The following is a 20,493-nucleotide window of genomic DNA, read 5'->3' on the forward strand; positions in this document are numbered from 1 at the left end:
GAGATAAAAACTATAACAAGTTTATTTACAATTAAAACACCTAGCTTTCGCCGGCCTCCTGCCGGCTTCATCAGGGTGGCTAACCATCAGTGGGTGGCTGTTTTTATGGGAGTGGTGCCTTTTGCACCCAGCTCCTCGATCTCGTGACCGGGCCCAGATAGTCCTCCTGCTTTGCATTCTTGATTGTTCTTTTGCGAGTTGTTGCATTCCTGGTTCTCTCTTTCCCACCTCCTCTCTTTCCCTGTTCTACTTGTTCATCGGGAGAGGACGGCACCCCTTCATTTGGGACCTCATCTTGCTGTTCATTAACCTTTTTTCTTTTCCTGACCACTTGCAATCCCACCTTACTTCCCTCCTCCTCCTTCCCCGTAGCGCTGTCTGGCTTCTCTCTCGCCCGTGTTCCCACTACTCTCACTACTCCTTCATTCTCCTCCTCCAGCCATCTCCTCTCTTCCTTTTCTCTCCCCTTCACACCGCCATTCAATCCTATCTCCCTGAGTATATGTGTAATCATTGCTCCTCCCCTCGCATCTCTCCGGGACCGGGCCATCAGGGATACAAACCGCGCCTCCCCATTCGTTCTTACTACCTCGCCGTTAGCGATATCTCTTCCCTCATGCCCACACCCCTCCTTTTCCTTTTTATGAACCCCCTCCTGTCGTTCTCTTAATGCGGGGATGCCCTTTCTATCATATCCACACTCCTGCCGCTCATTCTCCCCCCTCTCCATCCCCGTGACAACTCCTCCACTATCCCCCCTTCCTTTACATTCTCCCCTCTCCTCTTTCTTTCCCATTCTGGTCCTCCAATTCAATGTTTCCTTGGCCTGTCTGTAGGTACAAGTCCTCCCCCCCTCCCTGCTCTTCCTTCGGCAGGGGGTCATTGGAGGGGTAGGGGTGCCCTCTACCTCGCATCCACCCCCACCCCCAGTGCTTGTGCCGAATCTCCCACATCTTCCGCAGTCCCCCCACAACGTTTCTCTCCCCCCACTCTCAACTACCGTAACAGATCCCCCGCTACCTCCCCACCATCCTTCCCATTTCCTCTGCTCCACTCCCTTACTGGCTTCAACTCCCCCATTCGATCCTTCCTCCCCCCACATCTGATCGCTTATCCTCTCTCTCTCCCTATCCTTCCTCCGGCAGGGGGTCGTTAGAAATGCGGGGTGTGTCACGGTACTCATTGTGCTAATCCCACCCCTGGTCATATCTTGCCGTCCCCTAGGTGCCTCTGGTGCGGGGGGAACGCCCCTTTTTTCATGTCCGTACTCCTCTCTCTCGCTGGTCTCTATCTGCCGGTCTCCTGGCATGGAGGGGGTTCTCTCTTCCTCCTTCCCCTCCTGCCCCTCCTGCAGGCGATCCCACCCCTCAACCTTCCTACACTCACCTCCAATCTTCGTTCCACAGTCATCCTTCTCTTCCTTCTCCTCCCTCACCCTTTCATACCTAGCCTTCCTTCTCGCCCCTAAGGGTTTCTCCTTGTCTACCAGTCCGACTGCGCTGCCTCCAATCGTCCCTCTTCCCTTTTTCGCTTGTTTCCTCAGTTCCCCAAGGACGATGAACTGAGATATTAAATACATGAATTAAGTTTTTAAGAGGCCTACAATGTGTCATTTCTGTATTCTCTGATCCCTAAACCTGTTTTGAAGAACCAAAAATTTTAGTCTTGCTTGAAAGTCAAAAATAATGGATGAAAAAAAATTATTTACTCCATTCTAGGAGAATGAGTGAACTCTGTCTGAGAGAGAGAGAAGAAAACAAACATACTGATACAAAAGAAGACTCTAGTGAAGAAGCCATTTTTAGCAAGAGGAGCATATGGTTCCCAAGAACAAAAAAAAATGCCAACCATGATATTCTCCCACCTCATGGCTCAACACCAGCTGTGCTGTATACAGAACGTGGTTAATTATTTAGCTAACTAAAGCAAATGTTAATTCCAGAAATAGGTCCTGTACTCACTCTTCTCACACACACAAAATGGATAGTGCTTTTTTTTTTTTTTGCTTGATGCATCCCAGTAAGCTTCAAAAGCACTCAGGATTGAGACCAACTGGAATATTTAGCTCTCAGTTACAAATTGTTGGTTTTCACACATTCATGGAGAAATAATGTCTTACCTTGGCAATCTAAAAAGAATCAAACTTTTGTCTTATCTAGAATGTGACAAGAACTAGATGTCTGTTCAAGGAATGAGTCCTTCTGGATAAGACTACTGTTCTGATCATCTCATAGTATTCAGAACCAGAAAAATAAGCTCACATTCTAAGGGAATGCTGACAGCTTTGTTTGACTTACTGCTCTTTCGAGTTGCTAATTTTTAGGCCCTTCAACGGCTCAGGAAAAAATGTTCCTGTCACTACCTGGATTCTCTTTCTAGTGAATATATCTGCAAGAGGAACAAGCAAAATTGAGGCACACCATTTTTCTACATCTAAATCACTAAAGGTACCAAGAGGAACTTTTTCCCATGGAATTCTTTGAAATTGGTAAAATGTGGACAGCCAGGAATGCTTCAGAGTGATTGAAAGATGTGGAATAAGATAAAATAAACCTCTAGTACCTACATTTTCCAGCACCCATGACAACACAAAGCAATCGGAAACCCCACCAAGAAAAAAAGGGAAAAAAACTTGGCCACTCTGAGCTTCAGGAAAGCATTTAACTAAACCATAAAAATAGGCAAATTGTAACTTTCAAATCCAGCAAGGAACACGAATGGAGAAAGTGCAGTCAATTTCCCTATCGTCTATTGACATACTTGCACTAAGCCATTAACATACATTCTTCACTCAAAACTTACATCCCAAAATTTGAGAAAAGTGCAAAACATAAATCACCAGTCTTCAGCACAGATTCTTTATAATATAACTCTGACAGCCTTCCTGCCAGTAAGCTCCCAGTAAATAATTCAAAGCATATTAAATAATACACAGCTAGATTCCCTTTGTTGCAGACTGATAAATCTCAGTGGAAATAACAACCAATCTCCTTGCACTTCAGACAACTAAAACAGTAATGATATAAACTGTGGTTGATCAGTCCTCTTCTAAAAAAGAAGTCAGGATGGCCTTCAATCACCCGTGTCATTATCAGCCCATTGGTGTCTAAGATGGTGCAAAGCCAGTTGTCACTGATGCAATAATCGGCTATCTGTTTTATTGCAATTCTACAACCTTTAGAATTCCTTGGAATTTCTGACTGTCAGTACACTTGAAGATATGATGATGGCATCAAGCTTGGTGCAGAAACTGCTGCAGTGCTTAGAAACCAATTCTTTTTATTGGATGAATTAGATGCAGAGCATAGATCAGAATCAAGCAAACATAAACAGAAGGGTATTTTATGGAGTTGTGCATGATTTGAGAGCATGAGGAAATAAATTCTCTAAATCACTCCTCTGGAAGCTGAGTCTTATTGGCCTGAAATGGATTCCAGTGAATATGATTAACCAGAAAATCTCAGACTAATATAAACAACAATTGTATCTCCCAAAATTGTAGTAGGACTTTACAAGCATATTTGCGAAGAGACTTTCAGAGACAGAAAGAGAATACAACCTGTTCTCTTCAGAGACCCCCTAATTAGCAGTTTGAAGAGCAAAATCATATATGATACTTTTCATATCATGGCAAAAAAACCTGATCACTTTCTGAGCCCTTGCAGATCAAGACACAATCAAAGACATGCAACTGGCGAGATTCTGTAGTACTGCTGGAGACTCTGAATAGAGTTCTTGGCCATAAAAAGCATAGGATATTTTTATTTATTTAGAAAAAGAAGTAGTAGCATAATCTGATGTCTGTAATTTCACTTCAGTGCACTTATTAAACAGTCACTTATTCGGTGTAACTTCTAAACTTATCTCTTGATAAGCACATTATCTGCTTTAATCACTAGCCAAAGTTCTACCAGAACGCCATCTCTTCTTTTTTCTTTTTTAATTAGAAAGATTCTATAAATGCTTCTCTGGCTTCCTATGTGTCCTCTGTGCCCTTTGTGACATGCATTGTGTAGTGAGATATTGGAGGTTTTGCAACAGTCAGCGCTCAGCATGGTTCCTTCTGGCAAGAAACAGCCTTCCTGTTTCATTTACTCTTTTCATTGCTAAACTAATTTCCTTTTTAAAGGACCAAGGAGTTTCAGGGGAGGGGCAATAAATTTAGACCAGTTCCAAGTTTGGTGTAGATGATGTCAAATTAGAAGCATGCTGAAAGGTTAGTGGGAATGCATTTTGGAATCTTGTTTGCAATCCTACAGTTCCTTCACTTTTGGGCAGGGTTAAGAAAGAACCGGAGAGATAGTTTCCATCACCAGATTTTCCTTGTGATTTTGGGACTGTCTTTCCAGTCTGGACAACTGAAATGGGAGCTATAGTCTTCTCTTCTTTCTTGAGGTAAGGTGATATATATATATCACAGCCCTTGAGCTGAAAAACCAGTGCTTCTTTTTTCCCCTAGTCTTTCTGGAACTGTGGGAGTGGAAATAGTTGGCTTACAGATGATTATGAGCGTACTGACTCCATTTTCCCAATTCACTAAAAATCCATTTACAGTGATGGATCAGTGGTATGGGGACAGTTCTTACTTAGGTCAATGCAAGAAAATTATTCCAACTACCTTGTTAAGGGAGGGGCAGATGGCATCACCCAGCATTGCTGGTTGCCAATTGTTACCAATCTGTTACTTTTTGCAGAAACTACATTTGTGAAAGATTTATTGTTGAAATTTTAAAAAGGCAAGGTTGGTACTAGGGCGGGGTCTTTATTATTTCCACCCCATATCCAATTTTTCCTTCCAGTAATGGGCATATAAGAGTACGGAGACCTTTTTATTCAATGTTGATCTTTAACTACCATAAATTCTAAAAAATAAAGACAATGGAATTAACATCTATAACATAAAACAAGGTATTTCTAAAACTATAATTTATACATTACTAATTTACAGAGATATAGTAGAAGTCATGGATTTTAAAAAAGGAAGAGCGTGTCCTCCACCTGATATAAATAACTAAGGTCTCCCAGTTCAGAATAAGGGCAAAGTTTAGTAACAAAACATTGCCCACATATGCCTCTGTCAAAGAAAGGAACAGACTGGTAGTTAATACCAATTAATAAATGACAGCTATTTATTGCTCTTATAAATTGAGGTTAATCTTGTGCATGCTAAACTACTATTCCTTTATTACATCAATTGTGTAAAATAAACAGATCCTTTTAATTAATTTTCCTGCAGGAACCATTAACCTTTGAATAGTACTTTTCTATATCCCTCCCTCCCTCCATCCGTCCATCCATCCATCTGTTATTATTTTTTTATTATTGTTTTAAAGTGACAGAGCTAAAGAAAGATGAAGATGGAAGGTAAGAAGAAAGATTCTCAAGTCATTTCTTAAGGGCAAAATGCCAAGTATTTTATTTACCAAGCATCATACATATTTAATTAGCTGAATTGCTCAAAGTGAATATAATCCATAAAAATGGAATACATGCTAAATATCTCTGCTTTTCCCTCCGCATTGCTGTTCTGTGAAGAAATGACCAAAATTAAGTAGAAGCACCCTGGTAGGCAGGATTTCTACAGAAGTGTAGTCCTACATCTTAGATATGCCCATAAGAAGAATGTTGTTGGGCAGGCATTCCAAAAGCTCAACTTTTTGAACATTTGCTTCCAACAGTGGATAACCAGATACCTATGAAAAACTTGCAAGTAGGACAGAAGGACATTAGGGCCTCCTGCTTATGAACTAGAGGGCACCAGGCTGAGGAAAGCAGTGCAAGGTCATAACTGACAATTTATAATTCCATCCAAACATAGTTTTAAGTTTGGAACAATCCCTGTTCCAAAATGGGAAGAATTTCAGGGTGGACAAAAAGGAAGGTCTTCTTCATGCAGCTTACATTGATTCATGGAATACTCTGCCGGAAGATGCTGTGATGTTCAGTGACTTACGTGGCTTTAAAGTGCAGGAGGAGAGGAAATCGATCCGAAGAAGAGAGTGAGCCATCAGTGGTTATTAGCCATGATGACTAAATGGGTTTGCTATGTTCTAGGACAACATACATCTAATTATCAGTTGCTGAGGAGCAAATAGTGGATGTGCGGAAGTATATCTAAGAGCAAGACCAGTTTTCAAAAACAACTATCTATCCTGTAGTAGGAAAGGGATCCTAGACAAGATGTATCTTGCTTTTCAAGTATTCTCATTTTTATTCCTGGGAATGCAGCCTGAATGCTTGATGTTAAATAAGCAGAGTCCCAAATCTTTCCAATAGCAGGCTATCCCCGAAGACGCTTGATTCATGTTCAAAAAGCAGCACATCAAATAATAATGCAATTAGGCAATGCACGAAGGGGATTAGTTTTAGCATGAATGTGCAGCATGTTTTTTTATCAGTTTGAAAATGAGCTAAGATTTATGCTTGATAACCTACCTGCTCATTCTTCTCAGTTGGGCTGTAGCCTTCTGCCTTGGTCTTACCCCTGATGGCATTCCTGATATTAAAAGGCTTTTGGGGTGATTTAACATATCTAAAAATACACATCCAAACATATAACACTGGCAGCTATATGTTGGAAGAAGGCAGGCATCTTAACACATTGCAATCTGTTTTAACAACTGAGATTCTTCTAGCAATTAGCAAAAAAATATTTTGCAGCTAAAATGTTCGCAAGTATTCCCTCTCCACTTTTTTTTAATTAGAACCGAGTGAATCATGCTAAATAATTACTTATTATGTTGCCTTTGTGGTTTTGTGTGTGTGCATGTGTGTGTGTGAATAAGATTCATTTCTCTCAGGGGTGTTATATTTCATCCTTTTTGACATTAAGGAGCCAAAATTTTTCCCAGCATCAGACATACCTGCAAGAATTTAAAAAATAAAATAAAAAAACCTCAAAGGGAGAGAGAGAGAGGAAGGAAGAAGTTTTTCAGATGCATTTTTCAGGTGCAAAAAAGGGAAAATTAATAGAATGGCTTTCTAAATTTTGGCAGTTGGAAAGTCCATTTGGAATATTTTAAGTGTTGTCCAAACTTGCAGGGTTTGATTCCCATTATACCTGCACAAGCTTGCAGGGGACAGTAGCTGTATCGCAACTGCTGAAGACCTCTGTCTTGCATAGGTTAAAATATGTTTATGAAAAGTGGTATATTTAAATATTGTTTAACCCTATACCCATTACATCCTTAGTTTTATTCATCAAAAGGGCAGGTGTGTGGGTTACACATTCATTTATCATTCTCAAATTATTGCCATATTGAAGAATTTAAGAATTGCTGGCATAGCCTGTCTCGATCTGATGTGCATAAGCAGTCAAACTAGGGCTACAAAAATCCAGATGACCACTAAATGGTAGAAAAATGATACAGAAAACACAAATTCTTTGATGCCATCTAGTAGTCATCCCTTTTTTTTTTCCATCCCGGTAAAAATGGAGAATTTCACAAATGCTTTGATTGGCAATGGAATTTACTGACCAGCTCAAGACCCTTCCTATTTGAACTATTTGTGATTGATTCTATGTCAATATGGTTGCATGCAACTTCACTATTGAATAATGGAGTCTATTAATTTTCAACACAGCTCTTGTTCCAGAAGAGTCATTGTGAATGCCTTCTGTTGCTAAAGATCTGGATCTTGGTGGGAGCTGGTTTTCACTGATGAGGACTCTTGGTTCACCTGATCTCTTGGGATCCTCCTCACCTCTGACAGTGAAAACAATTAATCACTGGAACAACTTGCCTTCAGAAGTTGTGGATGCTCAAACGCTGGAGGTTTTTAAGAAAAGATTGGATAACCATTTGTCTAAAATGGTATAGGATTTCCTGCCTGAACAAGGAGTTAGACTAGATGGTCCCTTCCAACTCTGTTACTCTTTTATGCTGTTACACTGAAACTAAGGCACCATAGCATTTTGTCACCAGTTTTTTTAAAGTCGGTAAGGCCTTTAGGTAGATTTGGCTATTTAAAGTGACAAATGCTGTGCAAAATTAGAATGGAGGGACAGGGGGGGTAGCTGGCTGATGATTTTTGCCCTTCTGTACTGAAAGCAAGCTGTGAAAAGTTCTCACACTGTGAGGAAAGTTTCCATGAAAATTGCTATAGAGCCTTGCAAATTGCTCTAGAAAGGTTTGGGCCATGAAAAGTGTGGCTGTATGAAATCACTCTAGTTGACTATACAGTGTTTCATCCAGGAATAGACCATTATCAGTGAAGTAGCATTTAGTCACACAAATGTATTCCAAGAACCGCAGTTTGGAGAGGTTTATTATGAGGGGAAAGCAGCATTTTCTTTCCTGTACAATAGACAAAATGTCCAAAGGAGGGATGTGTTTATTGTGATCCTTGAAAGTTGAATATATTGGCTTCAGCAGCAATTTCAAAACCTGATATATTTTTTTTAAAGTCCCAATTCACACTGACAAATCTGGAAGTAAAGCTGGGTGAAGCCTCACCAATGTGCTCCAGATGAAGAAGTCAGGGAAATGGACTGGATAGCATATGGCTGTCCTCTCCTTTGTGACTTTCCACATATTCCAGCAAGCACTGGGTCATGTTGTAAAAACTCTTCTTCACATACAGATTTGGGGAGTGAAGTTTATGCAACTTGTAACCCCAGTCTATAGTAGTCTCCTCACACCTTCCTCAGATTCCTACCAAATATTGCCCAGGTGTTGTAATTTTGAATGTGACAGATGGGGAAAATAATTATATATATGGAAATCAACTGTATTAATTCCAATTACTTGTCTTTTCTTGGTATTACATTTAAACATATTACTTAATCAATTAAATTCAAGCAAATGTGGTTTTTATCCTGGCCCTGCCCACCTTCTCCCAGGTTTTCAAGAGTAGCCCATGGCATGTCACAGAAAAACCTACTCCAGTCCAGCTCTTGACGCCCTGAAAACTGTAGCATTTGACATTCTGAAAATTGGTTAATGCTCTGGATATTTATTCTAACAAGCAGCTACAGGAACAGCTCCCCTTTATATAAGAAAAAGGCATCTCTTTGGAAATGCAAAGGTGATATTAACTTGGTGATGGATTAAAGGAGTTGAATAGGTTTGTGTTGTAACCATTTCATGCTTTGTTATTGGTTTTTGTTATTGTGTTCTTCATTTTCTCACTGAACTTAATAATTCCCCAATTTCATCACATGATAAGGGTTTGTCAGTGTTGTTTTAATGGTGATGATTCCACCCTCTTTATAATAAATAATATCTACCACCTACCTTCAGTCTTTCAGATGAGCTGAAATCCAGACAGTTAATGCGTACATAAAAAAGCATCATTAATTATGTAACCATTTTCCTGTAGGCCTACAGGTGTTGAGTTGTAAAGTCTGCACATGCTAGCATTATATATTTACATGAGGAAGAATTATTCTAAAATAATGAGAAGTCCCCCCCAAATAACCATGTAGGAGTAAATACTATTAGAAACAATTTGTCTCTCGTGTTAAGAATGATGTCAAGCTTAGATAATTATGTGGTAGGGGGTTGGGAGAGTTTCAGGGGAAAAAAATAAGCTAGCTCCCTCTAGTTTTAGCATGCAGAAGGAAAAATAGCACACATTGTTCTTTCATTGACAACAAACACTGTGCTAGGAGCAACCCAATGCTACTTGTATGGGAGGCCATTTAAAAACTTCCAAACAAGCATGAATTTGAAAAAAACCCCCACCACAATTGAGATCAAAGTTGCAAATTATTCATCTAGCATAACTTCTTCTAGAAGGAATTATTAACTGAAATGTAACTCATATTCTCCTTTTTCCAAGGAATTTATTATTTTTATTTTCGGGGTTTCTCTTACATCTCTAGTCTTTACTCATTCCCATTAAAATCAGCATAATGTAAAATGAGAAACAGAATCACTAAATTACAGGCAATTTCGTAAATAGCTTGGATTCCTCCTGCTGCCTCTCCACTACAAACTCCCCATCATGATGATGAGTATAAAGAAAGCAAAATAACTCAGTTAAATTTGTACTTGTAGGGGAAATCATCCTGTCAGGGGAGTTTTCTTTAACAATAATCCTAGTCACATTGACTGTTGGAAATCTCTGTTAGAACTTAGTAGAAATGTTCCCGGAGAGCAAGGCAGCTCAGGAAGAACATCTGAACTGCCGTTAATGGAAAGGAGAAACCAAGGACTTACTGCTGAATTTCATCTTGCGCAGAGCTAGAATCGATGGAAAATGAAAGATATGCCTTATAAATAATGGAGTGGTTGTTTTTCCTTCCCTGAGAAATGATATGCAATGAGGGGGAGGAAGGCAAAAGAAAAAAACCCTCCACCGTTCATTGATATAGTTTTCATATAGGCTAAGTCTTTAATTTTCTTGTTGCTCATGCGCGGGAACAGTAGGAAAGTAGGCCTTTGATTCTGTGCTCATCAACTAAAGGTAAGAGTCACTCAACTCAATAAGAGTTATAAAGGTTGCTATTGCATTCCAACAGTTATAAGAAAAGTGTTGCTAAGATCAGTCATACGGTGCTTCATTATGAGTTTGCTAGCCAGTTCTGCCAGTGGTGGTGGTAGTTGGTTTGTTTTTTAACCTTGTTGGTTAATATACAGCTTGCATATACCTACTCAAAATTAAAGTTTAGCAGAGCTTATTCTATGTGGAATTTGCAGCCTAAGTTGTGTATAAAAATAAATCATCTTGTTTCATTCCTTTTAGGAAGAGGAAATGATGCTTAGATAAGCTCCTACAAGTAACAATAGAAGGAAATGAACTCACACACAGATCCTTGCAGTAAGGCATATGGGGGAAAATAGTGTTATTTTGAGGTTACACCCTTTTTATATGTGCACAGGCATCATCTGGATCTCATTTAACACCCAAATGTCTATTGAATACTATATCTTTTTCATGAACATGTCTGCCCTGATCCTACATTTTTCTATTTGATGAGCAGAAAAGAAGTGATCACATGATGGAAGAAAATAAGAATAAAGTAGACCTAGCAAAAAGCCATCTCTCAAAATCAAGAAGGGGAAAAAAGAGTGGAGGAGTAGAGTCTGGGAAGAAATCAAAAAGAGCATTAAGAACTAAACTTCTTTACCAAAGAAGCTTGGGTTAGAAATAGATATTTGTCCATAAGTACTCTTCCCCAGAACTCTGGCAATGCCACAATGCCTCTGCCTCATCAAACAGGATATTTCAGAAATGCCAAATCTATCAGACAGCCATGGAATTAAACCAGAGGGTTTTTTGTTTTTTTCTTCGTTTTTAATGTCTTCCTATCTGACTAAATTCATGCTGGCTAAATAAAATCTTAAGTTAGGCAGGCATTATTGATGCTCTTTTCTTTTCTTTTTTTTTGTAATTTCTCACTCTCCAGACATGCTTTTGGGAGCTAAGTCCTATGGAAGTAAACAGGGAGAAGCCCATTGCCTGCAGTAGAAGTTATTTCAGGTCCTTCTTGCATAATCACTGGTGGGGGGAGATAATGTGATGAAATTGGTTTATACTAGGTACACCTTTGCTGGGTTCTTGCAGCATATATATATAGAAGGATTTTGCCAATACTGTAGAAGCATTATGTAAGACCAAACATTCTATTATTGTTGTTTAATTAAATGGAATTCATTTCTTTCTTGACATGGAGTCACTGCTTGTTTTCATTCTCAGGTACAGAAAGGAAAGGTTTCTAAGGCACATTGGAGTCATTTGTGACTAATATGCAATGATACCATAAGCAACTTATCTTGTCTTCCAATTTATCCTCCCCTCCCCACTGTTAGACACCATAGTTTTTTTCAACTTCGTGTATAAACTTGGCATGTTATATTACCCACACTCTATTTTTAGTGTACATGGATATGTGATTACAGTTAAGGAACATTAATTAGTTGTTACAGACACATGTTCTCTACTTCCAAGAGATTACAGGATAGAAATTGTTTGAAACAAAAAGAAAACTAAAGGTAGGCTTGTTATGAGATTCCCAAATGAAAGCTCGGAAAGGTTCTTGAATTAAGAGAACAGTTCTGGCCATCCATAATCACTATTGCAACCGACCCCTTGTTGTTGCAAATGGAGAAGAAGACTGGTGAATAGGTGGGTTGTACCTATACAGTATGGATCCACTGGCACAAAACTAAATCAGTAGAGAAAATAGCTTTTAGTTCTAATTAGTTTGGTTAAAAAAAAACAAAGTATCCAATTTTAAAATATTGTGCCATGGAGTTTTTGCACATTGACTTTTTAAACCTTAGAAGTCTAAGAAACAGAAGAATCACCCATGAGGGTCTCTGCCTTGCTCTTAACTTAGTGGACATGATCAAAGTGTGAGCTTCAAAGAATGAATCATGTGAACTGTTGTAGCTTCAAGCAGAGACATAGGTAGATAACCAACTCTTCTCCGAAAAGAAAAGAAAAGAAAACTGTGCTAAAAAATATATAAGAAGAGCCATTTAGATTAGGAACAATCAACCTCTCACAAGAGTTTCAAAGAACTCTTTTCCTCTAATCCTCTTCCTGAGCACTAAAATGCAGACACAGATCATGCCAACTTTGCAGAACAAATTCATAAACATCATGCAGAACTAAGTGGTCTGGGGAGGAGAGAGGGAGAAAAAGGAAGAACGAGAGGAGAATGGGGGATCTTACCTTCCTGACCCCATTAAAGCCGTATTCTGCAGCAAGTTGCTTGGCTTCTGCTTCTCCCGCTTTGTGAAACTCAACGAAAAAATGATTGGTATAGATGGCCTTTTGAGATGCAGAGGCAAAGCGAAGGAACCCCAATAAAAAGAGGCCAGCTGTCTTGCACCATGGAACAGTGCCTGTCTTCATGGCTTTTTTTTTTTTTCGGACAGGGAGTGCAAGGCAATATTCGTGGGCTCAATAACGGGAATAAAGCTAAGCAAAGGATGGTGTGGGTAGCCTAAGGGGACCGGTCAGTGGGCAAGCTGCAGACAACCAATTAAGCGGTGCTCTGCTTTAGTAGCTCTCAGCCTCGAGAAGAGGGGAATCCGATGGGCTGGCTGCTCGTGGAATTATTCCGGTGGGTGCGTGTGCGTGTGTGCGTGTGATGCCAGATCTGCATTTTTCAGCTCCTCCTCGTCTATAATACAACGCGGCGGCGAAAAGAAAGCGAAGTGAGGCCGCAGGGCTGCCAATCACTTGGAGGCATGAGAGAGTGCGACCCTCCTTCTGCCTCGTAGCAGGACGCCCTCTTCAGCTGGCTGGGGCGGGGAAGGAGAGAGGGAGAAAGGCTTGCGCGGAGCAGAGGCAAGCCTGGCCGCGCTTAACTGATTCAGCACCCTGGAGAATTCCTCTTTTTCTCGAAGCCCGAGCGAAGCAGAGAAAAAGCCCCGGGAGGAGGCAAAGAGAGCTCGCTCCTCCAATCCGCGGCCGAGTTCTTTTGGTTTTTGTGGAACTCGAGGCAAGGCTGAGGGGCGAGACGCCCGGTCCGTCCTCATTCCCCCCCCACGCCTCCCGGAGTGTGGTCGGCCCCATGATTTAAGTACCACATTCCTCCAAGGATTCCTACTCTTCGAAATCACACGCTCGCTTTGGCTGCCCGTTTAGATTTATTTGGAAATTCGGCTCTGTGAGCGGCTTTCCTATCTTTTTTTAGAAAGCGTCGGTTGCTCTCGCAGTTCAGCAGCAGCAAGATTACAGATTAAAAACAATGCATAATTGATTCGTCGTCGTCTGAAAGTCCCCTTAGCTGCCTTGAGGGCAACACGTTTGTAAATAAATAAAAAAACAACAACAGGGAAACAATTGTTCCTTGGTCTGTTAAGCCAGGATTTTAAAAGGAGCCAACACATTTTACTTTTTACTCATCACAGCGGTACTTTGGATGCATAAAGCATTTGATGCTTTGATTCTCCCTCTAACTCAACTCGAATTTAAGGGTTTAGGAAATTTAAGGAGGTATCTGAGTCAGACTAGTGGGTGGAAGGGGAATTCCTTGGAAAGGAGAATTGGCTAACTTTTTTTATTCTGCATTTATTGTTGTTCTTTTTTTTTTTTTTTGTAGGAACTTAGTCTGGGCTTTTCACAGATGCACTGTTGGAATATATTATCTAACGTTTTCTGTCTTTCTCTCTCTCAGCTTATGATCTGCAGCCATTTGATTAGTGAATTGAAAGCTGGAGAACTGGCCAGACTTCTCCTCCTCCTCCTCCTTTCAGATAACTTACAGGAAATCAGATGATGTCGGACTCTACCGAGTGCCTGAGATCTGTAATTGAGACCAAGAAATGGTTCAGCAACCACCGGATCAATCCTATCATTAGGTGGACCTCAGTTTTGCTAGAGATTGCTGTGGGAAGCAATGAGAATTCTCTAAGTCCTGTGGTGATTCTTTTCTGCTGGATGACAAGGCTGTGTACTGTATGTTCCACACATGATGGAAACTCCTTAAATTAGTCTGCTGTGGCAAATATTGTCCTAATGTCTCGGAGACATTCAACTCCCCATATTCTCATTAAGTGCTGTATGCCCAATTGGAGGGGTGGAGCATGAGACTGGAGCTTTCCCAAGCAGCTTATCATGGGCATTGAAAGAGCTATTTTAAAAAATGCTTATTCCACAGCAAGCTTTTCAGTAGATTATTTCCCAGGATCAATTTAATCAATTTAATAGTGTCATCCAAATGGAGAAATGAGTCCAGGTCCAATTTATTCTCACAGCTTTGAACATACTTGGATTTTAAATACATCCAAAGCACTTATTGTTTCTCCTACTGCTTAAGCCAAAATGACTCCCATGGCAGCTTGCAAATATCAGGATCATCTGAAAGATCCTGTCCTCCGGTTTCTAAATTGAAAGACATGACCAGCTCAGGGGCATATCCTTCCTCTCTCAACAATTTGCTAGTCAACAATTTGCAACTGAGTAACATAAAAATCAGGCTTAAGATTCATGAATGCCAACCATGAGATTGTCAGTCTAAAAATATCTAAAAGCCCAAATGCACACATTGATGATACTTACTAAAATATTGGTAAGTAACAAAATATCCACACAAAAATGAGACTAGGAAATTCTAGTTTAGCTACTAACAAATTTGTGAAAGATTTGTCCTCAGCTAAATAAAAAGGTAATCTTTCTACAATTTTTTCAATGTGAAATAACTGTAATATATTGCCATTAAGATACTTGCAGACAGCTCTGCATCAGCATCATGCATGGAGGAATGTAAAGACTTTATAGATCCAACACTGAATACAAAAACAATATTGACACATTAAAGCTGGATAATTTCATATAACAAGTGGAAACTTAATTCCTGTTCATTCAGTGGGAAATAATCATGGCTTGCATTCAAGACCAATTCAAAGTGGGGACATTTCTGAAGAAAATAAGGCCAGTCTTCAAACTACTCAATATCTTTTCTCAAATATATACAGAAATTGAAAAATAAGGAAATGTTATTTCAAGCTACATCTTTGGCTTTTTAATAGATTGTAACCCTCAAGGGAATTTAGATAGATAATTTGAACCTGGGAACAGACTTTTGAGCATATCAAGGCAGGACAGTCTCTCTCTCTCTCTTCCCCTCTCCCCCCTCTCTCTCACACACACAATGTTACATGCACCAGTCCACACTCTCTCAGGTTAGCCTACCTCTCAGGGGTGTGGTGGGGAAAAGTTGGAACAGGCAGTTCCATGTACATTGTCTTTTGCTCCCAGAGGAAAGATGCCAATAAATAAACTCATGCATACTTATACAGATGCATACAATGATCAAATATGCAAACTGTAAAAGAATGTTTTACTGATATTACTAAGTTCAGTTTACACTTTGTTCCCTTGGACAAGAATACTCTAGATAAGCAAAACAGGAAAGCTAGCATTGTACTTCTTATACAGCTCATCAGGCCTCAAAATATTATACATCTCCAACTAGACTCAATGGAATTTGTGAAACAGATTTCACTTAGCAATCTCTTTCATTCTGAAAAGTCCAGCTGCAAAGAGATGCAAATTCCACTGAAAAGAAGTATTCTCAATTGTTTGGGCCTCCTTACTGATGTTTCACATGGGCAGAAAGACTATTCAAGGTCAACTGAACTCAAGAACCGTTCTAAATCATCACTATCATATCATCATTGGTTCTCCGAAACATCAGAATTATGACACTTGACATTTTCTTCATGTGCAAATCTCCAGTCTTGCAAATATAATACTATTTTCTGCTCCAAAATGTCTGTCAGTTTCATTTCCCTTTTTCTTCTCTCCTTCAGTCAGATGAAAGGATTTTTAAAAAATGAAGAAGGAAAGTAAAGATGCTGCAGCAATCAAAGCTAGATAGAGACTGGGGTTGGCTGGAGGCAACACATGGTGTTTGGAGTCAGCGCTGCAATCAGAATTTCACTAGAAGGAAAGGAACAGACACAATCCAGGTTTTCATGGGGATTGGGCCCATCATGAAAAAGGGCTACCCTTAACCAGTTGTAAAAATTTAAATGAATAGAAATAGAAAATGTACTTTTAAGATGAAATGAGATGTTTAAAAATGTAGCAATTATATTTCTTTTAAAATAGATAATTTTTAGTCTTTTTTTATATTTTGTCTGAAAATTCTTGATCCAGTTAAATGACAGTCATTCATACATAGTTCCAATTTTAATTTAACTCCCACCCTCAAAAAAGACTTGGCTTCTTTTCCATCACTTGACTAGTAGTTCTATTTTTGATGCCTCTAAATATGATTTTTGTTTGGAGATCAGATGTCCTTCATCCTTGTTTTGCATAAAAATGCTTTATTTTGTAGGGTGGGGATGTCCTTTTTCTCTCTTTGAATTAAAAACATCCATTCCTGTGAAATAATGGTTTAAATAGATTCTAGAACTTGTAGAAAGCATGTCATCAAAAGAAGGCACAAATTACTCCAGAGGTTTGTCGGGAACAAAGCAAAAATGGTTAGATTAAATATATTTGTCAAAAAATCATATGTGTGCAGAATGCAGATGTTTGGGAAAGAATGTATATAGATCAATTTAGTATGTCAACAATACTAAAAGCAAAAATTAAAAAAACCCTAACAAATAAAACCTCACTTCCTTGTAGATTCTCGCTACCATATAAATAATTCTTCATTGGCTTTTAGATATATGTACTGTTAAGGAAGCTGAGAAAACTATGCCTTGCAAGAGAAATGCATATATTGGATAACTTCATAATCTGCAATCTAGTGAAAAAAGGAGAATGAGAGAGCCAAGAAATCATGGGCTACACTAAGCTTCATAAATGCATAGGCATAAGTATTTTTTTCTCTCGTTCCAGCATTTTCTGTAGAGGATGCTGGAATAGTGGATCTGCAAGATCCTTTCCAACTTTGCCTTCTATGATTTCATGAAATAATCTCTACTAAAGAAGCAGATACTTTCTCAAGAAATCCAGATCTTTGAAAAATTGGAGCAGAAAACAGTTTTGTAATCTGTTTGACACACACAAACAAGTCTGTGTGTGCTGTGAAATACAAAACCAAAATCAACCTGGTAGGTTTTCCATAATCCGTTTAAACTATGAGCACACAGTTTACCAGTTAACCATCTTGCAGAAACCAAGTAAAAATAACATGTGTTAAAGATAGATTGAGCTATTCAATCTTCCCTGAAATGCTTGTTTAGAAAAATAAAGGCATAGAAGTTACCAAAGCTGTGGAAAGAATTATTATTTCTTCTAATAATTCAGGGTCTTTTCTATTGGATCCATTTTCTCCAGATTGACAACCTTTAGATAGAAGGTTGGAAGATTTCAGCCACAGGGCTATAGGCTCAAAGATCCAGAGCTGAAGTCCCAACACATCTGGAACACTTTAGTTGGATTAAAATTATTTAAAGCAACATGTGTCTGTTCCAAATGCAAAGGGTTTTTAACCCTCAGATGCCCTGTGAAAATGAATACGAAGGCATAAGCAAGCAAAAACAACACTGCAACCACCCTCAATTATATGGAATTGTCTCTATCACACAATGGCTGTAATTTGATTTTTTTTCTTCCTAATTTTGTTCCTGTTGAGTTCAGTATTTTAAAATTGTGATATTCAATTTCTACCCCCCTCTGCTCTCCATAGTACAGGGAAGAGATGTATTTTATATTTACATTTATAATTGTAATATTTTGGCCAGCACTTATAGTTAGTATGGTGAACTATCTGAGAGGCTCTCAGTTAAAAAAAACAACAACAGTGCAGTATAAAAACTGGAAAAAAGAAAATTAAATTGAATAAATTGCAGCTACCAAATCATTATGATTTGATGCATGATTGGCAAAGTGATCATTGGGTTCCATGTTACAGTTTATTTTAAAAATGACTGCAGTGAAACATCTCATTTCTAATTAATCCATTTTCCTGTTTTTACATACCAGTGCAAAAACTGTGTTCCATAATAATTGGTTTCTGAAACTTGGTAAATCTTGTTAATTCTTTAAAACTATCATGAAAGGTCACCAAAATCTAGGAGCCCATCCCCCAAAATGAAAAAAATATCAGTCCAATTAATCTAGCAGGGAAGATAAATACGTACTATTTTGCATACCGTTGCATTGTGACACTGAGAAAGACAAACTTTTTTTTTTGTTTTTACAAATCAGGAATATCCACATCTATATTCACATACTCCACAATATCCTGAAGAGATAGTGTGAATAATAATCCTGTTGAAATAAATTCAATCCTGTTTTCAGTGCCTGTTGGAGAGTATGCATAAGGCCAGATTAAAAAAAAACAAATAGTTGAGATGAAAATAATCTTCTAAGCTTATTGGAAAATTCTGGCCAGTATAGCTTATTTAAAATAAGTTGTATAGTAAGGTGTATATTTACTATACTATGAGGTATAGTGAATGTTTATCCTGAAGAGGGGAAGAAATGAAATCCTAAGTATCAGTGAAGAAAACGTTTTATTAATCAAATCAATACAACTGAGATGTACAACTTTTTCAAGGGTACTTTGTTTTATGAATTAATTTATTAAACAAGCATCTAGATAACCTTCCACCTATTAGAAAGAACTCTGGGCGGTGAACAGAATAAAAACAAGTACACTAAAAAGAGAGTCGAGTTGATTTAGTGGTTAAGGTACCTGGCTAGAAACCAGGAGATTTAAGAGTTCTAGTTTCACCTTAGGCATTAAGCCACATAGTTGAGTTTGGGCTGGTCCCTCTCTCTCAGTCCTCGGAAGATGAAAGCAATGGGAAACCACTTCTGAAATCTTGCCAAAGAAATAATTTTTTAACCAATAAGTTAAAGTATGAATGGTATGATTTAAAAAAATGTATGAGGCATGTGAATTCTCCTAGAAGCAATGACTGGGCTCAAAGCTTTGTTACCTATTCATTTATGGGTAAGAATATATGATATTTTCCATTAATGCAGCCTTTAGCATACAAGGGTGAATTTTAAATAGGGATAATTTTTAATGATTTTAATAATGTCACAGCTACAAATATTCGGTTTTAATTGGCTTTTATAGGGGAAATGTTGTGTGTGTTGTTTGTATTGTGTTATTTTAATATGCTGTGAGCCGCCCTGAGTCCCGTGGGGAGAAGGGCGGCATATAAATTATGAAAATAATAAAAATAAAATAATAATAAGAACAAGATAGCTCCATTTTTATTTTATTTTTGCCTCCAGTATATGTCTGGTACAGGGGGAAAAAAACCCTTTCCTCTCCAAAATGTCAGTGTGTTAAGCTACTGTGTGAAGAATCCAGAGAAAGAAATATTTTGGGGAATATTAAAAAGGCAGAATATATTTCCCCAAAGGAATAATGGAGATCTTTAAAAAGACAGAAACCAGCTCCAGCCCCTCTCTCCCAAGTAGAAACTAGTCAGAGGCCAGGTTTTAGAAATGCAGATGTAATAATCCATTCAGGAAGGTTGGAGCCAGGAAGCTATTAGGAAGACAAAGACACCTAAAATCTACATACCCCCACCCAAATTCTAAGGACAGGAGACATAATAGCATTAACCCATCAATACCAAAAGGGCGCACTCAAAGTACATGACACAGGAAATACAAAGCTTCAAACAGGAAGAGCTCCAAATGCAAAGCCCAAAGTAGGTATAAAAGCCCACCACTCTCTGCTACATGTGGTCAGTTTTTCCAGAGCCATCTTTCTGTCTGACTCTCCTCTTCAATAAACTGCAACCTCCTTTCTAAAGCAGTCTCCAATTTGTTTATTCCCAGCTTGAACTGGACCCTGATGAAGATTTTTCTTCCAACACTACCAAGAGACAGGACCAATGATAAATAAATGACAGTTCCATTTGCATTGGATATAAGAGTTGAGAATAGGCATGCTCTTGAATCAAGAATTGTGAACAGCAGGTCTAAATCCCTGGAAGGCTGCTAAAGAAGACAATGTTGGGTTAAAGGGACAAGAAGCCTGAACTGTCTGAGACCGTTTCCAAATATCTTATTGAGATTCAGGCATGGGGGGTCCAGGTTCAACACATATTTATAAGAACACTTTGATCAAAGAACATCATTCTTCTCTTCCTAATCTAGGAGGGT

At 38.7% G+C, this 20,493-nt stretch overlaps 1 protein-coding gene across 1 annotated transcript in view; it reads right to left on the minus strand.

The window, feature by feature from the left end:
* PCSK2 (proprotein convertase subtilisin/kexin type 2) overlaps window positions 1-12,807 on the minus strand; it is a 100,377-nt gene extending 87,570 nt beyond the window's left edge. The window contains exon 1 of the mRNA XM_015811039.1: window positions 12,625-12,807. Within this exon, the coding sequence (XP_015666525.1) occupies window positions 12,625-12,807 (183 nt within the window). The remainder of the gene's footprint in view (window positions 1-12,624) is intronic.
* Between the last annotated feature and the right edge of the window lie 7,686 nt (window positions 12,808-20,493).

Source organism: Protobothrops mucrosquamatus, unplaced genomic scaffold, assembly GCF_001527695.2.
Source record: "Protobothrops mucrosquamatus isolate PMUCROS unplaced genomic scaffold, P.Mucros_1.0 scaffold_45, whole genome shotgun sequence".
NCBI classification, from domain to species: Eukaryota; Metazoa; Chordata; class Lepidosauria; order Squamata; family Viperidae; genus Protobothrops; species Protobothrops mucrosquamatus.